General features: G+C 36.7%; 1 protein-coding gene across 2 annotated transcripts in view; it reads right to left on the reverse strand.

Annotated features, from left to right (window-relative positions):
- The window catches only part of LOC139696402 (uncharacterized), a 33,327-nt gene extending 14,464 nt beyond the window's left edge, over nucleotides 1–18,863 (reverse strand). Inside the window, exons 1-6 of one of the 2 annotated variants that reach the window (XM_071595151.1) lie at nucleotides 18,795–18,863; nucleotides 18,503–18,682; nucleotides 14,521–14,619; nucleotides 8,437–8,671; nucleotides 5,486–5,606; nucleotides 2,221–2,337 (exon numbers count right to left, since the gene is read on the reverse strand). In XM_071595151.1, coding sequence (XP_071451252.1) covers nucleotides 2,221–2,337; nucleotides 5,486–5,606; nucleotides 8,437–8,671; nucleotides 14,521–14,619; nucleotides 18,503–18,580 — 650 coding nt within the window. In that variant the 5' untranslated portion in view covers nucleotides 18,581–18,682; nucleotides 18,795–18,863. Of the gene's footprint in view, nucleotides 1–2,220; nucleotides 2,338–5,485; nucleotides 5,607–8,436; nucleotides 8,672–14,520; nucleotides 14,620–18,502; nucleotides 18,703–18,794 lie in introns of those variants that run through there. The other variant, XM_071595152.1, reaches the window with a different exon arrangement.
- Nucleotides 18,864–21,104: the final 2,241 nt, after the last annotated feature.

Genomic DNA, 21,104 nt, shown 5'->3' on the forward strand with positions numbered 1-21,104 from the left:
TGTTCCTCAAAGATCCAGTGGATTCTGTCCTTAACAGTGCCGTAAAAGACAGTTTCAATTTAAAGATAAAAAAGAAAAATTTTCCCCCTGGTTTACCTTAGATACAATCCACATTCTTGGGGAACAAGAATTGCACTTGGTGCCTCTACAAAGCCTTCCCTAAGGAAAACACTTGGTCCACCTTCAGCAAATTATTCCCAATTTTCCATATATTAGTAAAGAATGAAAGACATATATCTTCAATGAAATTTTAAGACATTATATTAACCTGTGACCTACCAGCATATTCTTACTTTCAAAATAATTCATTACATTGTTTAGGAAATATTTTCACATTACCCAGTTTCCTGAAGATTTCTGGTGACTACAATACTTTCAACATGGTGGGGATGACTGATGATATAAATCACAGATTCAGATGTGATGTGGTGGAACTGTTCTACAATAACAGTTTGTTAAGTGGAAACATTTTTAACATCATTAAGTTGATATAGGCAAAAGTTTTCATCTCTGATATTGCTGACGAGGTATTAATGGAAAGCTTTGGACCTTGGAATAAGGAAAGGTGCCAACAATTTCATTATTACCATATTTGATCAAAGGTCTTATACCCAAAGATGACCCCTAGTCTAGTCCAAAAACTGGGGCTATCATTTTTTATTGAAGAGGACGACGCAAGGAATACCCAACTCTATCAACCTTACCCTACTCAACTACAATAGAAAGGCTTGAGAGAGCCTTGGTATTGCAGTTGCCTAATGACAAAAACACTTCTCTTGCTAGCAGCATTTCTCATAACAGGTAACAACTAACGAACTATAGGACAGAGTAAGAATTATAAGAGAATGGCAGTAAATTGAATGTTTAGGAATGTAATATTCTAACAGGAAGTGGGACAATGCTGATGTATTCACTTTCTATATTGTACCTAAGGTATGTATTTTATTATTTAAGTAAGCTGGAGGTATGGGAAACTTAAAAGGTTTGTCCCATCTAATGGTAGAAAATGCCAAGGAAGTGAAAGAAAAGTGAGCCCTCCTATTCTGCTTATATCCATCTTACTGCTCATTTTTCAACAATATCTATAGATCAAAATGCAACTTGACAAATTTTCAGTTTTGTTCCCTGTTCTTTATCTAATACATCCACATATGTCGATGAATAAATTGGTATGTGCTTCATGTAGGTCGAGAACATAAGGGGAGGACTGAGATGGAAATGAGGAGATATTAAGAAATTCACGCATCTATGTAGTTATATGCATGTCTAAGTATTATGGGGCGTTTCTGTCACTATCTATTTGGAAGATTCACACATCAGACAACCCACCTCTAGCTTTAACTGAGAAAACCTAGGGGCTGGAAACTGTCACAACAAAACTTTCTCCCCAATTCACAACGTCTTTCATCTTCATCTCCAGTCCTACACTCTACCAAACTCCTCTCAAACACATTCCTTCCCACTGTCATCAACCACAGCCTCACACGCACACACACCTAGCCCTTCTTTTACGTACCATCTGATCCTCTCCTGCTTCACAGCTCCTCCCTCCCATAAAAGTCACTTTGTATATTCTCCCCTTTAGTTTCCCACCACTCTCGTGAATTTCCTTGATTTTATGCAATGCTTACTGACAATTAGAACTTTGATGCCAATCTGCCATATTGCCTGTGCTCTGGGGTTTGGTTTATTGGAAACAAAAATACTGTATAATAATGCTTCCGATAATGCTGACCTTTTAGAAATCTTAAAATACTGACCAGTAAATAATGGTCTCCTTCACATGTTTTTGAAAGTACCAATCTTCATCCCATAGCACCGAATAGGAATAATCATGAGACAACTAAAATCTTAGACAAGAAATATGAAAGTATTATTATTAATATCACAAATTTCACTCATTTCTGCAACCATCACATATTATTATTCCATTATATTTTATTTAAACCATTCATGGGTATGTTGCTTAAGCTTTTTTAATAAAATTGGACCACTCCTTAAAAAAAAATTCCATTAGTTAACTAATGTTCTTCAGGTGACCATGAGGAATTAGAACAGGGCTCAGCATACTGCTGGAGAGTGTTCTTGTGCATAGCATTGCATTGCATAACAGCAGTCTGATTTACCTCCCACTCTATCACTATAGTGCACCGTCAATAAAAAAGTACTTGTTTAAAAAATTAATACAATAATCAAAATCATAATTTTCTGATGGCATACCTTTCATTCACCTCCATAGATTGATATTTCCGTATAAAAGACTGTATTAAACTTGCATTCGCTCTCAGAAAGTGACACTGCAGCTCTTTAGAATCATCTTCATCAAATAAATCTATTCTAAAAAGAAATTAATACTGCTTAAATATTTTACAAGGCAAATTAACAACATCTTAAAACAAAAAATCATTGAAAATACTGTTAATCCCACCAATTAAAAGCATGCGACACCCCTGAGAAACTTGTAACTGTTGAATCTACGAAAATAGGGCCAGAGGCAAAAATGTAATACAAAGAGGGAGATGGTTTTTGATTCTTGAAGAGATCAAATTTTTATTACTTATAAATGTTCTAATATGTTAAAATAGTTAGTTCAGATTACTATTTACACAGCTAATTTAATTGGTAATTTTTACATTACCTTCATTGCTAATTGTATTATGACAGTTTGCATTTTTTTGATTTATTTTCTTTATATTTATGTTATGCTATATGATGCAAAATACTACATGAATAGCCTCTTGATAAGACCCAATATGCATAGTTATGAAACCAGAAAAAGATATGCAAGCTTGCAAGCTAAATAAATCATATAGTGGAACCTTGCTTCATTAGCATATTTCATTTAAGGATTTTACTTGCACGGCAAAACACTAAGTGTAACAATTACTCCATATATATTGATTTTAAATATGATAAAGTGTCCCATAACAAATAATATATTTTTTAAAGTTTATTCAAAGAAATATATATATATATATATACCACGATTGTCCGGAAACACTCATACGAGCGGCACAATAATGGGCTGACACAACATAACACAAATAGAAAAGAATAGACACATATAAAAGATGTCTTTTATATGTGTCTATTCTTTTCTATTTATATATATATATATATATATATATATATATATATATATATATATATATATATATATATATATATATATATATATATATATATATCTATATATCTATATATACACACACACATATATATATATATATTTTTTAATGGTAATCTACCGGTTAAGGTAGGTTTTTGGATGGACACAACTACCAAACAAATATTTCATTACTCCTAACAAAACACAAAATCCATCATCCTACTCTATATCAGGTCCCTCTTCATCTCTGAGTATTTTCTTCCTACCTTCATCCCGTCCAACATCCCTATCCTGTTCCTTCCCTTTCCTCTTTTGCCCAACATTCTACCCTCTGTCACAGTCTTCAACATCCCACTGCCGGTCAACACCCCCTTCATCCACTTTTCCTGCCTCCATAGGATTGCTCCCAACAAACCCCTCTCTTCGCCCACCATACCAAGTACTTCCTCATTTGTTTTCTTCTCTGTCCATTTCACCTTCTCCATTCTTCTCCACACCCACATTTCAAAAGCCTCCAATCTACGTCTATCCTCCTGCTTCAATGACCACGTTTCCGCACCGTACATAGCTACGCTCCATATCAAAGTTTTTACGAGTCTTTTCTTAACATCCTTACTCAAAGTCCCTGTCATCAACTCCCTCCTCCTTGTGAAAGCCTCTTTGCCTAGCGCGATTCTTCTCCTTACGTCCCTAATACTTTGACCGTGTTGGTCCAAAACACTACCGAGATACGTAAACTGTTCTACCTGCTCTAGCTTTTGCCCTCCTATTTTAATGTTAAGCTTGGCCTTTTTCTTTCTAGAAAATCGCATAACCTTTGTTTTATTAATATTGATTCTCATCCCATACCTGTCGCACTGAATTTCCAATTCACTAAGCAATGCTTGCAGCCCCTTGGCTGACTGACAAACTAAAGCTTGGTCATCAGCAAACCTAACTGATTTTACGAATTCCCCGCCCACTTTCATTCCTACCTCCAGGTCTTCCTATGCCTCTTTGATCATTTCCTCTGCATACAGGTTGAACAGCAACGGTGACAATGGGCAACCCTGCCTTACACCCCTTCCTAACACTGCCCATCCTGACTCCCCGTTTCCCACCCGCACCTGAGCAGTCTGAGACATGTACAGGTTGCGGATTAGCCTCCTTTCCCTCCAATCTATTCCTATTTTCTGCAGAATACTCATTAGTTTTTCCCAATTCACTCTATCAAACGCTTTTTTGAAATCTACGAAACAGGCAAATACCTCCTGGTTGTATTCTATATTCCTCTCGATTAATTATCTCATTACTGCAATTGCAGCACGCGTACCTCTCCCCTTCCTAAACCCAAACTGATCATCCCCTAAGTAATCATGTGCCCTACTCTCTATCCTTTTGTTTATGATCCTGAGAACAACTTTAGCTGCGTGGGATATCAAACTAATTGTCCTATAGTCCTCACATGACGTGGCCTTTACCTTTTTCGGAATAGGAACTAAAACTGATCTCACAAAGTCTTCCGGCCAGATTCCCTCCTCATAAATACTACGGATCAGCCCATATAGCCTCTTCCTCCCACATTTTCCTAAGCATTTTAAAAGTTCCACAGGAATGTTATCTACCCCCACGGCCTTATTTAGTTTCATCTCCCTTAATGCCCTTTCTATCTCATTGTCTAGTATGCCTGGACCTAAGCTGTCTTCCTCCACGTCATTTTCTTTTTCAATGTCTAACTTTGTTGGTCTGAGTTCTTTACTATACAGTTCTTCTATATACTCCTTCCATCTCTCTTGGATCTTTCCTATATATATTTTTTAAGGTAATCTACCGGTTAAGGTGGTTTTTGGATGGACATAACTACCAAACAAATATTTTATTACTCCTAACAAAACACAAAATCCATCATCCTACTCTATATCAGGTCCCTCTTCATCTCTGAGTACCTTCTTCCTCTCTTCATCCCGTCCAACATCCCTATCCTGTTCCTTCCCCTTCCTCTTTTGCCCAACATTCTACCCTCTATCACAGTCTTCAACATCATATTTTATTTAGCATTGTGAGCCATCTTCATCTTTTATTTGGGAATGAACCAACCTGAAATAAGATTTCAATTAGCAGAAAATAAACCACATTTAGCCTGCTCATCTGCACTTTACACTATTTTGTCAGTCGAGGTGAATGATTTTTACACGCTGAAATTGTTGCATTGAAATGCACATTAGCGGATGACTCCATTAAAAGTTACTGTTGCAGCATCTCCCGCAGTTTCCGTGGAATTTGGCATAATTTTAATTTAAGGTCCAATTAGTTTAAAATTGTTATTGCCTATCAAAGCGTTTCCACAGGCCCATCAGTGCCTAAATTTCATGAATGGCATAATTTTTTCATACTTACTTTCGGTAAATTGAGTACAATTTTTTAAAAGGTAGATCGAGGCGTAATAATACTGCCTGTACCGTCTCTGGGTTGGCACTCATGCTCCAACAACACGTCTCCAGCTCATGGACAAGGTACTCTGAGGAAAGATTAGAAAATTTACAGTCTAAACTACACAGTCGCTGAATCCTATGCGAACAATGGGTGAGATTCATCAAAAGCAATAAATGCACAAGGGAGGCTTGATTTTAGGGAGTTTAATGTTGAAAAATATTACTTTTACAAAGTACAATCTGGTCCAGACTTTCCTTCTTCAAGAAAATTTATAGAAAGACCTTTACTTCCCTCAACTTCATCATTAGAATAAGGATTCACTCCAGTGGAAGAACCTAAAAACCCTGAGCACTCAAGTGTTGAATTCGCCATTCACATCTCAGTCTATGATTTAAATGTAATCTCATTCATCCTTTGTTATCATTTAGACTGAGTATCTGGTGGGTGTCAATGTCTTGTTTATTATACAAAACAGCTTCTTAGTTGATATTTCCTCAATGCAACTATACCATCCCACTAATATCCCCATTTTTTTTCTAAAAAAAGGAAAAACATTCAACCTAAGGCTGGTTTTTTGATCAATTCTAAAAGACATTCCAATATGAACTTTGTGCATTTTACAGGCCTGTGCTCTCTATCACCTTCATATAAAGTGCTTTCCAACTAGGTTAGATAAAAATATGCAGTATTTTAAGTTGTATTGAACGTGCAATTTTTCTATTTTCTGGTAAACATGAAAAGTTATCTCTCAAAAGCTGTCAACCTTCATGACAATATAGCATTCTTAGTAGTGATTTTTTGACTTAACACATGCAAACTTTCCTCTAAGAATTTTTATGAGTAATTTACAGTCTTGATCCCAAACACTCTACCATCACCTGAAAACCAAGAGACTCCTGTATTAGAGATGAAAAAAATATAATTGGAACTTTAAATGCAACTATGCCGTTTATATTTTCTAGTGGATTACAGTTATGAAAAATAGTCTTTCAAAAGTCGCAATACGTAATTTGATGCTGTTAATATTATTTGCTATCATTAATAGAGAGACAGAGACATGCAGTACAGAGAGACAAGTGGACATTTTTTGAGCACTTTAAACACCCAGCGTAAACATAAAAATTTCATTTTTTAGAAAGAAATCAAAGGGAAGCTCTATTTCTTGATATCATAGTCTCAAAAACCAGCACAGGCTATGATGTTTCAATTTACTAGAGAACAACCTCTACAGACCATGTTATTCCCTTTAACTTCCACCACCATATTTCTGTAAAACTGTCCTGATTTCATATTATGTTGATTGAGTTTCTAAATATTCCACTTTCTTAATGAAATATTACCAGAGAACTTAATATAATTAAAATGATTGCAGTGAAAAATGGATACAGTCAGGGCTTAATTGTAAGAATTCTTAATAAGAATCACTCTATCAGAGCAAGGAATCGAATATGTTCATCCCTAGGTAGTGAAGAAGAAAAATTTTGCTAGTATAAACTTCCATATTACGGACACATCTATGAACCAATCATGCCAACATCTATGCCAATCTATTCCCGAAAGAAAAATTAAGGATTGCATACAGCAACAGAAGCAACCCGTGAATGTTTTTGAATAGGACCAAGGACAAATGGAAAACATGGAAAAAAGTGACATTTACAAACTTAAATGTAAAGATTGCAACGCAGTCTACATATAGGACAAACGAGAATGTCATCCAATCCCATTTGCCAAGCACACATGGGAGATGGACCAAAAGACTGACTTTGTTCTGGACATACTTCACCTCGAGAAGAAGGGATACAAAATGGACATGCTGGAATGGTTTGAAATAAAAAGAGTGTATTACCACACATTTGGTTAACGAAAATATTTTTTTAAGATGCTCACTTCTGTTGGAAATTTTTTTGTCCATCAACAAAGTGTATTCATAAACTGTGTCTTCTACCCTCCCCCCTGTTCATAATCCTTTCCTTCCTACACATTGTCTCTTCCCCTCCCCCGTGAGCCAACTCATTGTATCAACCTACCCCCTCCCCCATTCGGCCTAACTGATAAATCCCCTTCCTGCCACAAATTCCCTTTCATAGTCCACCTCCCCTCCTAATGAAAATATATAAATTTCCTGGTCAAGTATGATTTTATACTTGATAATGTCGCCTATGCATCAAAACTGGTAGTGTTATAAAGTTTTTTGGGTGAAAAACTACCAAGTTTATTAATTCAGTGAATATGCACTCCTATTTTTGCAATTAGATTGATTCTTGAGGTTTATTAGAGTAGGCGTGCTTTAATCCCAGGCCTTTCTTTAAACACGGTTAATAATCATGTGGGTAATATGCTGGATTAAACATTAGTACTAGAAATACAAAAATAGTAAAAGTAACCCTTAACCCCAAGGTGCATGAAAATCACTCATCAGAGTAAGGGGGCCGGTTCCTTTCCCCGTGCCACCTAATGCCGCAAAGTGGTGAAACCTCGGTCATAGAGAGTATATTTATTAATTGGTTAATTGCTGTTTTATTTCATCAGTATTATGGTAACATATTGAAATGTAATGAAATAATTGACTTTGTACTTCCACACACTTTATTTTAAAAAACACACGACCCAGGTATCGACGTTGAACGTCATCACCAGGAAACCTGGGTCGTGCGTTTTTTAAAAATAAATTGGGGGGAATTACAAAGTCAATTATTTCATTACATTTCAATATGTTATGCAAATTCCATAAAGTTACGCCTGAGACAACAAATTTTATTATGGTAAAAGTTTTAAGTAATCAACTTGGCAAGAAACAGGGGATGTATGTACATATTTGAACTCCCCAAGTTCATAAGAGGGGTGAATTCATTAATTACAAAGAATAAATGATTTAACTGACCATGTTATCTTGAGGGAGTCTCACAAAAACTCACCCAATGGAAGAGAGCGAGCCCCAAGGCCACATTCTTCTACCGTACTCACAACTTCATCCAATATAATCCTCATATCAGAATCAACTGATGTGTCACTTGGTAGAAATGCTTGCTCCACAGCGATTATAAGGTCCCATATAGCTGTAACAAATGTTTTTTGATGAGGTCTTCTACAGTGAACAATGGCAAGTTTGTTCCACCAATTGCCATAATTACCATGGTATTGGTCATGATCCTGGAAAAAAAATCATTTTAATCAACGGAGTAAAAAATAAAAAGAAGAAACCACTAAATTTTACTGATTTTTTTGGGTTGAATTCATTAGCAGCTAATTATCAATTAGTGGCATCTTCCAGGACAAATATACAAACTGATGAAATGATGACTGGATGAAACAAATCAATAATAATAATGTATATAATGGGCAAATGCCCTATTTATGATACGATAAACGCATGGTTTCAAAAAATTAAATTTAACACACTTGTGAAGAATAATGTTCACAATAATACAAATTTGTTAAATTAGTAATGCATTAACATATAAGAGGATGTATGAATTGAAAAATTCTCATCAAATGCATGAACATATGAATTCATATATTTCACAGTTGGGAGAGCAAAAAAGAATTGATTAAATATTCTACGATAAGGCTTCCAATTGTTGTCATTGTACAAAATAAATTCATGTATGATTGTTCAGCAATAATTTTCATAAAAATTTCTAGGCATCCCTTTTTATAGTTAGGAAAATTATCATGTTCAAGTCAAGATTGGAAGAAAGATGATTATATGAGGAAAGTATTGTAATAGGTAATAGAATATAAAAATTCTGCCACAGTATTCAATGTGGATTAATTTAGTATTTCTGGGATAAAGAAATGCCATGCCCAAATATATTAGTTCAAATAAAGGTAAGCATTTTATCCGACAGTGCAATTAATTGTGTATTAAAATCAACTCAGCTAGCAGTTGATGAACACAGAGAGCCTGCACATGTAATATCCATTTCCATTGTTTCATAACATGGTATATTCTTTATGAGAAAGTCAGCATAATAATTTACAATCCTTAAACATTAGTTTCGTAATGTTTCAATGCCAGTAACAAGTACTTCGTATTATGGAGTCCTAATGAATGAATTACATTCTAAAATGGGGTGAACTAAAGAAGTATACAGATTTTTTAACACAGATGCCTTTAATCTCTTTAGTAAAGCTAGTTATAAAATTAAAAATACAAAGAGACTTAGTAATTATGTATAAAATCTGACAAACAGGAGTCAATGACTGACCAATGAGAACTCATAAATATTTGGTGACTGATGTTCCAGGAATAGTTTCACCATTTAGCAAATAATAAAAATAAATTGGTGATTTCTTTTGATGAAAGGAAATGTCATTACATTTTACTATATTTAAGAACATGCAATTTTGAACATAATAGACAGAGACCCGAAATAGGCAAGCCCTAAGATTCTGGCAGTCATTTCAGTTCTGCACCACATGAAATATTTTGACATCATCAGCATACATAAGGTATGGAAATCAATTGGCAGAATAATTTGCATGGATTATGGAGCATGAATTCTATATCATTTAAAAAGTTTTCACTCAAGCACAGAAAGAGTATGGGAGCAAATATGAATAGATAGTGGAAGGATCTTGATTCCAGAGAATGATTTTTATGAAGTGAAATTTCTGCAGTTCAATGCTCTACAGAAGGCAACTCCATTACAGACACTACTGTGGCATCTCCTGCAATTCTTTGAATTTGTCATAGAAAAAGACCCTTGTGTTTACACTAGGCTTACACCCAGTGAACTCTGGCACTATGCTCATGCCCACTAAGGTCATTGAATATACCATAGTTGGTCATAACATGTTGAACCTTTAATGTCTCCAGGAATCCTCATTGTAAGAGAACACCTTGGTAGCCTAATTGTTCCAGTGATCCGCCAAATATTAAGAGGATCTTGTCTTGAGTCCCCGTCAAGGTGAATCTTTTCTGAGTTATGAAATTCCTACATTTTGATACTCATCAGTGGATAACTCCATCAAAGTAACTGTCGGGACATTTCCTGCAGTTCTTAGAAGAGAGAATGTAGGCCTTTTAGGTAGCATTCACATAGCTAAATTTACGATGAAATGACAAAGGAAATGATGTAGAAAAGCATGAGGAAGTGTTCAAAATAAAAGGATTATGGTATAATATGTTTATATAATTTTTAATTAAGAAAGCAGATGGCAAAAAACTACAAAGACATAGGTTTTCCAAAAGAATTGTTAGAAATTAAATCTTTGAAGATATTATACACATCTAATTTTTTTTAGAACATTTCAGAAGTTTCTGGAACATTTTAGATGTTTATAGAATACATTAAGATCTTTTTGGATCATGTGCTAATAAAGTTGTTAATGAAATATACATTTTCTATTGTTCATTGCTTACCATTAGTTTGGAACATAACACTTTTATTCTCAGTAGATTAATTAAAATCAGACTATATTTTGTTATTTTTGCATACATTTGTTTTAAGATTTTATTTCCCAATATGGTGCTTGTGCTCCTCAAAGAAGTAATTCAAATACATAATGGGGAAATTAGAAAATCATTTTGACCTCTTCACTTCAGTACAGAAATAATAAAAAAATAAACATTGCCAGTGAAATTCTTACTGATCAAAGAAAGTCAAATACATAATTTAATCTATGTTTCTTTGTTTTTATTAAAAAAACCCTAACTGTCATGCTTTTTCAGTACTTGGTTGCCTATTATGCAGGATGGGGCAGGCATAGATGGGAAATGAACCTAGATAGTTTGGGAAACACTATATCATGCCTTGGTCCAACCAGGCATATATGCTGTTCTATGTTTTAAAGATTTGAAGTTAACCTACACCCAGTTTTTTATTGCATTCCAATTCTATTTCCAAATGAATCAATCTTCTTTGTATCAGATAATTGGAAACATTTTAACATAGAGTAACACAGCTATCTTATTCTAAGGTTTCAACTACCCAAAGAAGGCAGGACCATAATGTGCATTTGAGACCAAGATATGCAGTCTGGCTTTTGACAAAATTCCTCCCTTTCAACTCAAGGAGTCCTCATATCATGTGGCCTTGATAAAATCAGTCACCTATCCTACACTAGCGATTTGTTCCAATGATGATATTAGAAATATCTGTTTAATTTAAAACAAATGAGCTGAGTTTAAAGTGTTCAAGAAAATTATAAGGACCACCCATATCTATTTTTACTTCCTGCTAGACAAATCAATTTCCCTAGACCTTTTTGGAAAAATAATTATTAAGGTTATCCTCAAATGCCAGTACTGTACTACATTAGAAAAAGAAAAAGCCTACACCATAAACTTGATTGGCACTGGGTTTGTTAAAGGGGGTAGGTAAAAACAAGGTGACAAATCAGAGGAATATGGAAAACACACACTTGGTAACTTGGGTGTGTTTGGGAAACAGTGACCCTCGTGTACCTCAGTCACACACAAAACAATACAAAAAAATAAATAAAGGAAAGATTTTCAACCACTCCATCACTAGGGTGTTTTAAGAAATAACTGTCACTCTTATGAATTATTCATACAGGGTCGCTCCCAAAAGTGGTAGGACTGATTTTTTTACAAGAATTTTATTGACGATACACTTACATCGACTTAATAATCTTCAAAGTATGCTCCTTGAGCTGCTACACACTTAGTATAACGTTGCTCCCATTCCCCGTACGCCCGCTGGAAATTTTCTTTGGGGATGCCGTTGATGACCCTCGTCGAAGCCTCTTGAACGGCCTTTATCGAGTCAAAACGTCGTCCCTTGAGCTATTTTTTCATCAGGGGGGAGAAGAAGTCCAGTGGTGCCAGATCGGGAGAATAGGGCGGGTGCGGTAACGTGGCAACGCCGTATTTGGCCAGGAGCTGTCTGACGACGAGCGTGCCATGGCAGAATTTTCAGCACCATCTTGGCGCACACCTTGCGCATGGCCAAATCCTGTGAAATAATGCGTTGGACGTTGGATGCAGACAGACCCAACTGGTCTGCAATTTCTTCACTGGTTAAGCGTCGGTCTGTGTTCAGCAGTGTCCTCACTCTGTCCACATTCATGTCGGTTCTTGCCGTCGACGGCCGTCTGGAGCGATGGTCGTCTTCAACGAGCTCCCTACCCTCTTTAAACAACTAGTGCCAGTCAAATACTGTGGAATGGCTTAAGGCAGTGTCCCCATAAGCCTGCTTGATCATATCGAGGGTCTCAGTTGCCGTCTTCCCGAGTTTCGCACAAAACTTCACGGAATAATGTTGCTCTAAATTCAAATTCATTTTGTTTTTCGACGAGGACAAAAAACTTGCTTCACTAAAAACGGTGTCCTCACTCAACGACAGCCCGCAGGCGACTGTGGTTGGTGTCGGTCTGTTGCTAAGAGCCCCCTCCACCTTACCCTGCCAGGCAGACCCCACTCCACCGCTCCATTCGCGCCAGAGAAAATCAGTCCTACCACTTTTGGGTGCGACCCTGTATATATATATACACACAACACATTTAAATTCATATGTATACAGGAGTACAGGGTACGATGCTTAAATCCTGACAAATTTCAATTTGAATTTCCTACTATATTGTAGTTTCACTGGAGGTCCTGATTAGCTTTATTGAAAGCTATTGGCATCTAGTAAGAAGTCACAATCTAAAAATGGTGGCGATGTTAGTTATAAGTGCAAAGTACAATCGAAGAGCAGCTATTATCGAAAGTGTTTCTGCTAGGCTTTATATTTCGAAATAGTTCAATTCTTCTGGTACCCCAAATCAACTGTTTACGATAGGCTGGTTAAGTATAATGCTTTGGAGAAGTCCAGCATAGGTTCCACTAATCTGGCGAAAACATCATATATATATATATATATATATATATATATATATATATATATATATATATATATATTTGCATAAAAAATATATATATACACACACACATATATATACACACATACAAATATACTTTATAAAGACAGAATTAGGTATTATGTCATAAAAATATTGTTGTTTACATTTGTAGAAGAAAATCACATGGTGTGCATTTTCACCCTGGTATTGCAGGAATCTGTTGCTCAATAGTATATATGTACTTACAAAGCAGAAGTGTGTATCAGGTTTTTGCATTTTAGGGATGCAAAAAACACCTAAGCATCATATCATCAACAGCATTGCATCATATTAAGTTAGAAATAATAATATCTAATTCCCCAAGCGCCCCATGCAAAATTCCTAGGAATAGTTCTAGACGGGCGGTTGTCCTGGTGGGAGCATATATGTCACCTGGGCAAAAAACTGAATACCATTTGCTTCCTTATTAGAAGCATCAGGTTTACCATAACAATGGATGTCCTCATGTCAATATATCATGCAAATATCTACTCCTGTATAGTATATAGTATCCTTTTCTGGGGTTCTTCTCCGCTTGCAGACACAATATTTAAAATTCAAAAGCGAGCCATACGGCTAATTGTCAAAGCAGAGCATAATGCTCCTTGTCGTCCATTATTCCATAAATTGAACATTCTACCTTTGCCATGTATTTATATCTTTGTATTACTGGTGTACACCTTTGTAAACCTTTCAATGTATGACACAAATTGTGGTATTCACCACTATGGGACCAGGTCTAAAAATGATCTGCACCGAACTTACGTAAGAACTAGAACCACTGCACTAGGCCCTAAATCTATGGGTCTCCTTATGTTTAATAAGCTAAATGAGGACCTGAAATCCAGCACAAACATTTATCTATTTAAAAGGACATTGAGAGCTTTTCTTCAAAGGAATTTGTTCTATTCTATTAGGAATTTCATGGAACATGAAACTTAGAATAGGCATATGTATTTACATTGTGTATAATTGTATATATTGACGTGTCCTATACTATGTGTACAATTTTTTTTGTATGATGCAGTCTCTGGACAAATAAAAATTATTATTATTGAGTGAACAGAGATGAAACCATGGCTAGGTAACTGGAACATCCTAGGAAAGTGTTTTAAAAACCTTTTGCAACTGCAAAAATCATCATAACTTACCTTTGCCTTTTCTTTTAAAGCATATTTAAAATATGTCATGTGTTCTTCTATTTCGTTCCACTTTTGATTATTGTCAATGCATCTGTAAACGTAGTCAATCTGAAAGGTAAAAAGAATGGAACATTGTAGAATATACTTAATTATTTATTTATATTCTGCAGAAAATATGCAACATCACATTTTACAGATACATGAATATCTGCTGAAAAATACGGCAAAAACTAAATAAATTATTCGAGTCATATAGGTACTCCTAATATTACTAGTTTAGATAAAGGGAGAACCAACGAACTTGGTCATTGTTCAGGTGTACATGCCACCAAGCAATCATAAGGAGGAAGAAGTCGATAGGATATACGATCAGTCATAGGACATAATCGTGGGTGTTCCTGCAGGGAACAATTAGATAGTGATGGGGGCTTCAAAAGTGAAGGTAGGCGAAGGAATAGATGGTGATGAGGTGGGGGACTCCGGTTTAGGCACGTGAATAGACAGTGGGGAGAAAGCAATTGAGTTCTGCAGGAGACAGGGGTTAGTCATCACCTACACTTGGTTTAGACACCAAAAAAGGTGCAGGTATGCATGGAAAATGGCAGGTGACTCAGAAAGAGAATCTTTTTGATAGCTTGTCCACATATGTGTATGTGTATCGCCCAGGAGAGATCTTGAGTGAGGGTAATGCATAGGTATTTAATTAAGTCTACATAGTCCATTTTGGTGTTTCCAATGAATTAGGCCATCCGGTGGGAATAGCCTTTTTCCAAAAATTTATGACTATGCACTTTTCTAAGTTTAACTTTAATTGCTAAGTGTTGCACCAGCGTCGTATAACATTATGGTCATCTGATAAAGCTTCCGTGTCCTCAGGATCACGAATATCGCAGTAAACCATTGCATCGTTGACAAATAAACGTATCTTACTAGTTACTACGGAGTCAATGGCCACAGCTTAGGCCATATGCTTCTAGTTTTGCGAGTAGTTTACCATGAGGTACTTTGTCAAAGGCTTTATTTAAATCTTTATCAAAATCGCGTCTACTGGAGGATTGGCCTCTCCTGAACTAAGAATATCATGATCAAAAAGTTCAAGTTCTGTCTTGCAGGATCTACCTTTTCGGAAACCGTGCTGATTTTTCATTAATAATTTCGGATAATCGAGGTGTTTCAAGATCAAACTAGCAACTATATGTGCCATAACCTTGCATTAAATGGATGTGAGGGATATAGGTCTCTTTATTGCTCGGCCCCTTGTCTTTGTTTTTAAATATTGGTGTCACCTTAGCCGTTTTCCAATCTCTGGGAACATTGTTATCTACCAGCGACTTCTTAAATACTATTTCTAGATACCGCACAATTACCGAAGCTATATCCTTAAATATACGATCGGGTATTTCATCAGGCCCGGAGGATCTATTAGGCTTAATATTTTTCAGCAAACGTTCCTTCCGTTATATAAGATTTTATTTTTGGGCATCGGTTGACCAGCACGATTTGATAAGCTATCCGGAGATTCTGTGAGATATTAGTGAAGACGCTTTGAAAGAAAGAATTTAATAAGTTAGCCTTATTCAAACTCCTCATCACTATTTCCCCTTGATCATTTTTGAGTGAACTGACAAGTGACTCATTTCTGTGAACTTCTCTGACGTATGACCAAAATGCTTTTGGATTTTCTTTCAAATTTTCCGCTAACCTTTTCCTTTTGAATTACCTTAATGCTTTCAGTAATTCATTTTTGGCATTCGCCCTAGATATAAAAAAATCGTAAGTATATCCTTCTTTTTGTTGCTAGAGATATCATCCCTAATATTTTTTATCTTGGCGTGACATAGCCTTTGACGTCGTAATGCCTTTCTAACAACCACGTTGTACCATCTAGGTTATCTATGTACCTATCTAGGTACCAACATGCTATCTTTTATAAATTTACTGCGAATGGACTCGTTGACTGCTGAGCATGTGATCTGAAGGAAGTGATTCCACATATCCTCAGTTTTTCGGCGATTACTATTTTCCTTAAATCTAGGAAATTGATTCCGTGGTACACACTTTAGGCCATTGTGGTCCCCTTCTTTAAACAAGTAAATTTACCTTTCCGGCTTCTTAATTTGGACCCAATGAAGCGAAAACTTAGCATTTACTGCCCTATGGTCACTAATTCCTTCTATAGTTCCTATAGTTAAGACTTTTTTGTGAATATTCGTTGCTAACAAATCAAGAATATCATTGATTATGACGTTGCGATCATTTGAGAATTGGAAAACCATGCTAATAATGCCTATTTTTAAAAGTGATGAAAGGGAGGACCCTAGTAATTACTGACCCATTTCTCTCACTTCTATATGTTGCAAAATTTTAGATAACATAATTCTCAGTTCCATAATGACATACCTTGATAACATTCACTTTTCAAGACCCAATTAGGATTATTCACCCATGGCTTACTTTTATCAGGTGAAAGTGGTAGGCAAGTGGATGCAACCTTTTTAAGCATTTGTTAAGGTTCCCCATGGTAAACTTATTCATAAATTAAAGGTTGCAGGTATAAATAAGGGCGCAATAAAAGACTTTAGAGGCCCACTAATTGACCAACACTATAATCTAAAAAAGCCTTGCAGGGCTCGAATATCCTACCCGCAATACACCCGGCAGCCTCAGACGTGTAGTGAACACCAGAGCGTTTTAGGGGGTTCCTACACGATTGGATCGCCGGATGGAGGTCGACGAAGGACGCCCCGATATCCCTAAAGAAAGCACGCAACCTCTGATTGATGCCTTCCACTCAGCTCCAAACCAGAGGTCCACGATCAATCCTCGGGACAAGGCTGCAGATCGAGAGCGTCACATCAACCCCCTCGACACCACCCAACTGCTTCACTTCCGAGTTCAATTCCCTGAAGGAATTCAGAATCTCTTCAGATTCACGGTCAACGGCATCATTGACGCCAACATGAGTCACGACCCGCAGCCTGGAACACTTCATGCCCTGGGGCACGCCGCCACCATGAATGCACAATGCCGCCAGGCACTGGGTCACACACTTATGGCCTGCCCTCTCCCGCAATGGGACCATCACACGTCTGACGTTACTGCTGTCTATCACTAGAATACCCCCCTTCCCACTGACGGTTCCTGTTAGTCAATAACAAAAACGATGCAGACTGCTGTCATTATTGGACAACAATATACCCTCTACACGAGCTCTCGAAATAAGAAGCCTTGGCGTCTATTCTAGATGTACATTGTGGGGTTGCTAGAAATTATATTAGCGGGGCCGGTGCTAGGAAATACTAATAAATCACATTTAAAGCGTTTGAATAAACAGCAGATTTATTCTGTGTGCTGGACATAACAGACCAAGGGCAACGCGGTAAGATATATGCCATGGGGGCATCGTGCACACCGCCGAATCACGCTCGGCTGGAGTTGAAACGTGACTGCCTTCCGCGTGAGTCAAGATGCGTCCTCGTGGGTCGTGCCTAGGGTGACACCTACACCCCTGATCGCATAAATCAGATGACGAGTGAAATCGAAGTGAGAGGATAAAGCATGAACCGCCATTTACACGTATGTTGAAAGCACAGTGTTTAAATTTGATGCATTAACATGCGTGGTGCGTGAATGACACACCTAAATGCATTTATGAGACCACATTTAAATAGATCCAAGCTTTAATATGACGTATAGCTATTAAGTTTCACTAATTAAAGTGGAAAACAGTAAAAGTATATTCGATCCACGACGGGTAAAACTAAATTTAGCCAGCGATTCATTGGCATACTTAGTTATTCGTGACATTTTAAAAATCGCTAACATTATTTACAACATTATAGGGATTAATCAGGCAACCAAAAAAGCGACTTGAATGTTCCATGTACTAGCAGGACATGAACGGCCAACAAGATGTTAATTTTATGGAGAAATGAAATACAAGCGTCAAAAAATTTTATTAAATGACTGTTATAATTAAAAATTTACTTACTGCGTCCAGAAGGTCAAATAAATCAAGTTCCTCAGCGAATTCATTGTCAAGTATTTCTTCCCGATCTTCGGTGTCCATGATTTCAAGACCAAAGAGCCAGACCGTACAGGTATCTGTATAATGAACTGCAATGAGCTTTCACAAGAATTGAGGAATGAGAAACTTGCAACGAAGTACTGGCTAGCGAAGAAACAGGCACATGAAAGAGGAAATACAAAGTCACGTCAATTTGCACGTGCACCCGAAGTAAGATATCGTGATAAATCAGCAATAGAAATCAAATCTTACAAACCTTTTCCAGCCAGCTCAAGGGGATGAGCAAATGAGCGATGAGCTATTTATAGCATGCATTCAAGTGACGCGTCTGACAATGACTAAGCTTAAGTTCGAAACCGTTTCTACCAATGAAACAATGTAAATAGCCGACTGACTTTGTAGAGCCAACTAGTGATGGACTTTGGATGTACTTCTTGGTAATCGGTACTACTCGTTCCATTGTCTTAAGGTACTCGTTATATTTGAGTAGTTAATAAGTATTCCGTCTCCCTGTTTTGCGAGTTACATAAATGAAGGGGCGCAACAGTTGTTTACATCATGGGTTAATGCGATAACTGGGGCCCAAGGATGTAATTTGTTTTCTCCAGAGAAAGGCGGGTCCGATTCAGCCATTACAGCTGATTCGCTGGTTGGTTTCAATTTGCTACGGTGACGAAATTTTTATTACGTGACTTCATAAACTTTTAAATGCCGTTAAATAAATTCGGGGTTTGGATATTTTTCCGATGGAAATGCAGGGGAAGGGATCGAGTATTAGGTGGTCTGTCGAAGAAAGTTCATCATTTTCCACAGAATATTAAAATAGGTTTGAGCGTTTCGGTGGTTGTGGCTATTTCATTTCGTTTTTAACATTAAAATATTTTTATTAGTTTGCAAGTATGAAGACAATGTGGGTCGCAGTAGTCCAGGGGTATAGACTACCGACCGGGTGTGATTCCTGGGCAAGCCTCTCTGGGCACCTGCAGCTTCACCCAAGCTATGTGATTTTCTGAGTTCTAGGACTTCCTGGGAAACTATAACCAGGAAAGGCACCCTCCTATCCTGATGTGTGAATTTCACATGCCGTCGGGCTTAGTACTGGGTCAACTCTACCATCACCCACTGTGTTTATGAAGATGATGAATAATTTATATTTCCAGCACTGGTAACATAAATTACTTATTGTCTTCAACCACCTTATTATCCAATATATTTATAAATTATACAAGTTTAATTGATTTGACTCCAACCCTGCATCTCGAGCAGCCAAATTCTATAAAATAATTTCTGATATTTTGTTGCGAAGTTGTGTGCCAGATTTATCATCATAGCATTAAAAAGGCAAGTCATCCCTATATGATGATAAGTTGACATGAGCCTGCTGAGATTGAAAGTATATTTGGCTGCACGTGAAAGAATCTCTACGGAAGTCATAACTTATTTTAATGTACTCGTTTAGTGGAGATATTGATCATGCTGGCGTGTTTCATTTAGCTAATTTTGAATTAATTTGCCGACCCCGGTGGCGGCGGGGTAACGTCCTTGTCTGCCATTCCAAGGGTCGCGGGTTCGATTCCCGCCTGGGGCTTGGGTGTTTGTGAATGTGATCATTGTTATCGTTGTTAATAGTTCGATGTAAAGGCCAAAATGTGCTGTTTTCGGACTAATACTGAATAAATAAATAAATAAATAATAAAACCGACAGCAAAATTACAAAATACTACAAATAACACAAACTGACCAGTGAAATTCCCTTAACAAACAAAGATTGACATACCAGGACGTCTAGAATAGCTTACTAATGGATTTCCTAAAACTGTCTGAATTTCAATACCCCAAGCATGAATGAGTCTTCAGGGGGAGATTCTTACCTTAGTTTACATATCTCTCCAACTTTGTGGAACTTGCCTAAATAGTGATCTCCAAAAAACTTTCCAAGAATCTCTTCCTAATCAAGAGACTTAAAAGCTGTGTTCCTGAGGAATATTTGAGACTTGCCTATTTTGCCTTTTTCCAAAGTCACCTAAGTTATGGCCTAAAGTTTGGGGGACATAAGTTAGACAAAGCTCTGCTTATGTTACAAAAGGAAGCAGTTACGATTATTACCAGCTCTGGCCATCACGTTCGTCCACTATTTGTCAGACTAAGAGTGATGATAATATTTAACATACGAGTATAAATTTAATAGTGCTTAATTCATGTAAAAGATAATGTAAATGACTTTGTATTAAGAAGCAATATATACAGCCATACTACTAGGTAAAGAAATATTTTCTATCGTTTCAGGCTTCACTTCGTGGAAGTATTGAATATCCATACTAAAAAGAAAGACTCATGCTTTTCCACAGATCTGTGGACAAGTACAAGTCTTTCTTTTTAGTATGGATAAAGAAATATGTTAGACATCACCCAATGCAAATTGTCCAAAACCGTCAACCAGTCAGATAACCTTACCTTAAAATTCTATAGCAAATTTCCCCATACTGCAGGACTGACTGGCCATAATAGGTTCAAAAATTTAATCGAGGATTAGTTGATTACAAACCCTTTGTAATCTTTAAGTGAA

Source organism: Hetaerina americana, unplaced genomic scaffold (assembly GCF_022747635.1).
Source record: "Hetaerina americana unplaced genomic scaffold, ioHetAmer1.1.p SCAF_7, whole genome shotgun sequence".
NCBI lineage: Eukaryota > Metazoa > Arthropoda > Insecta > Odonata > Calopterygidae > Hetaerina > Hetaerina americana.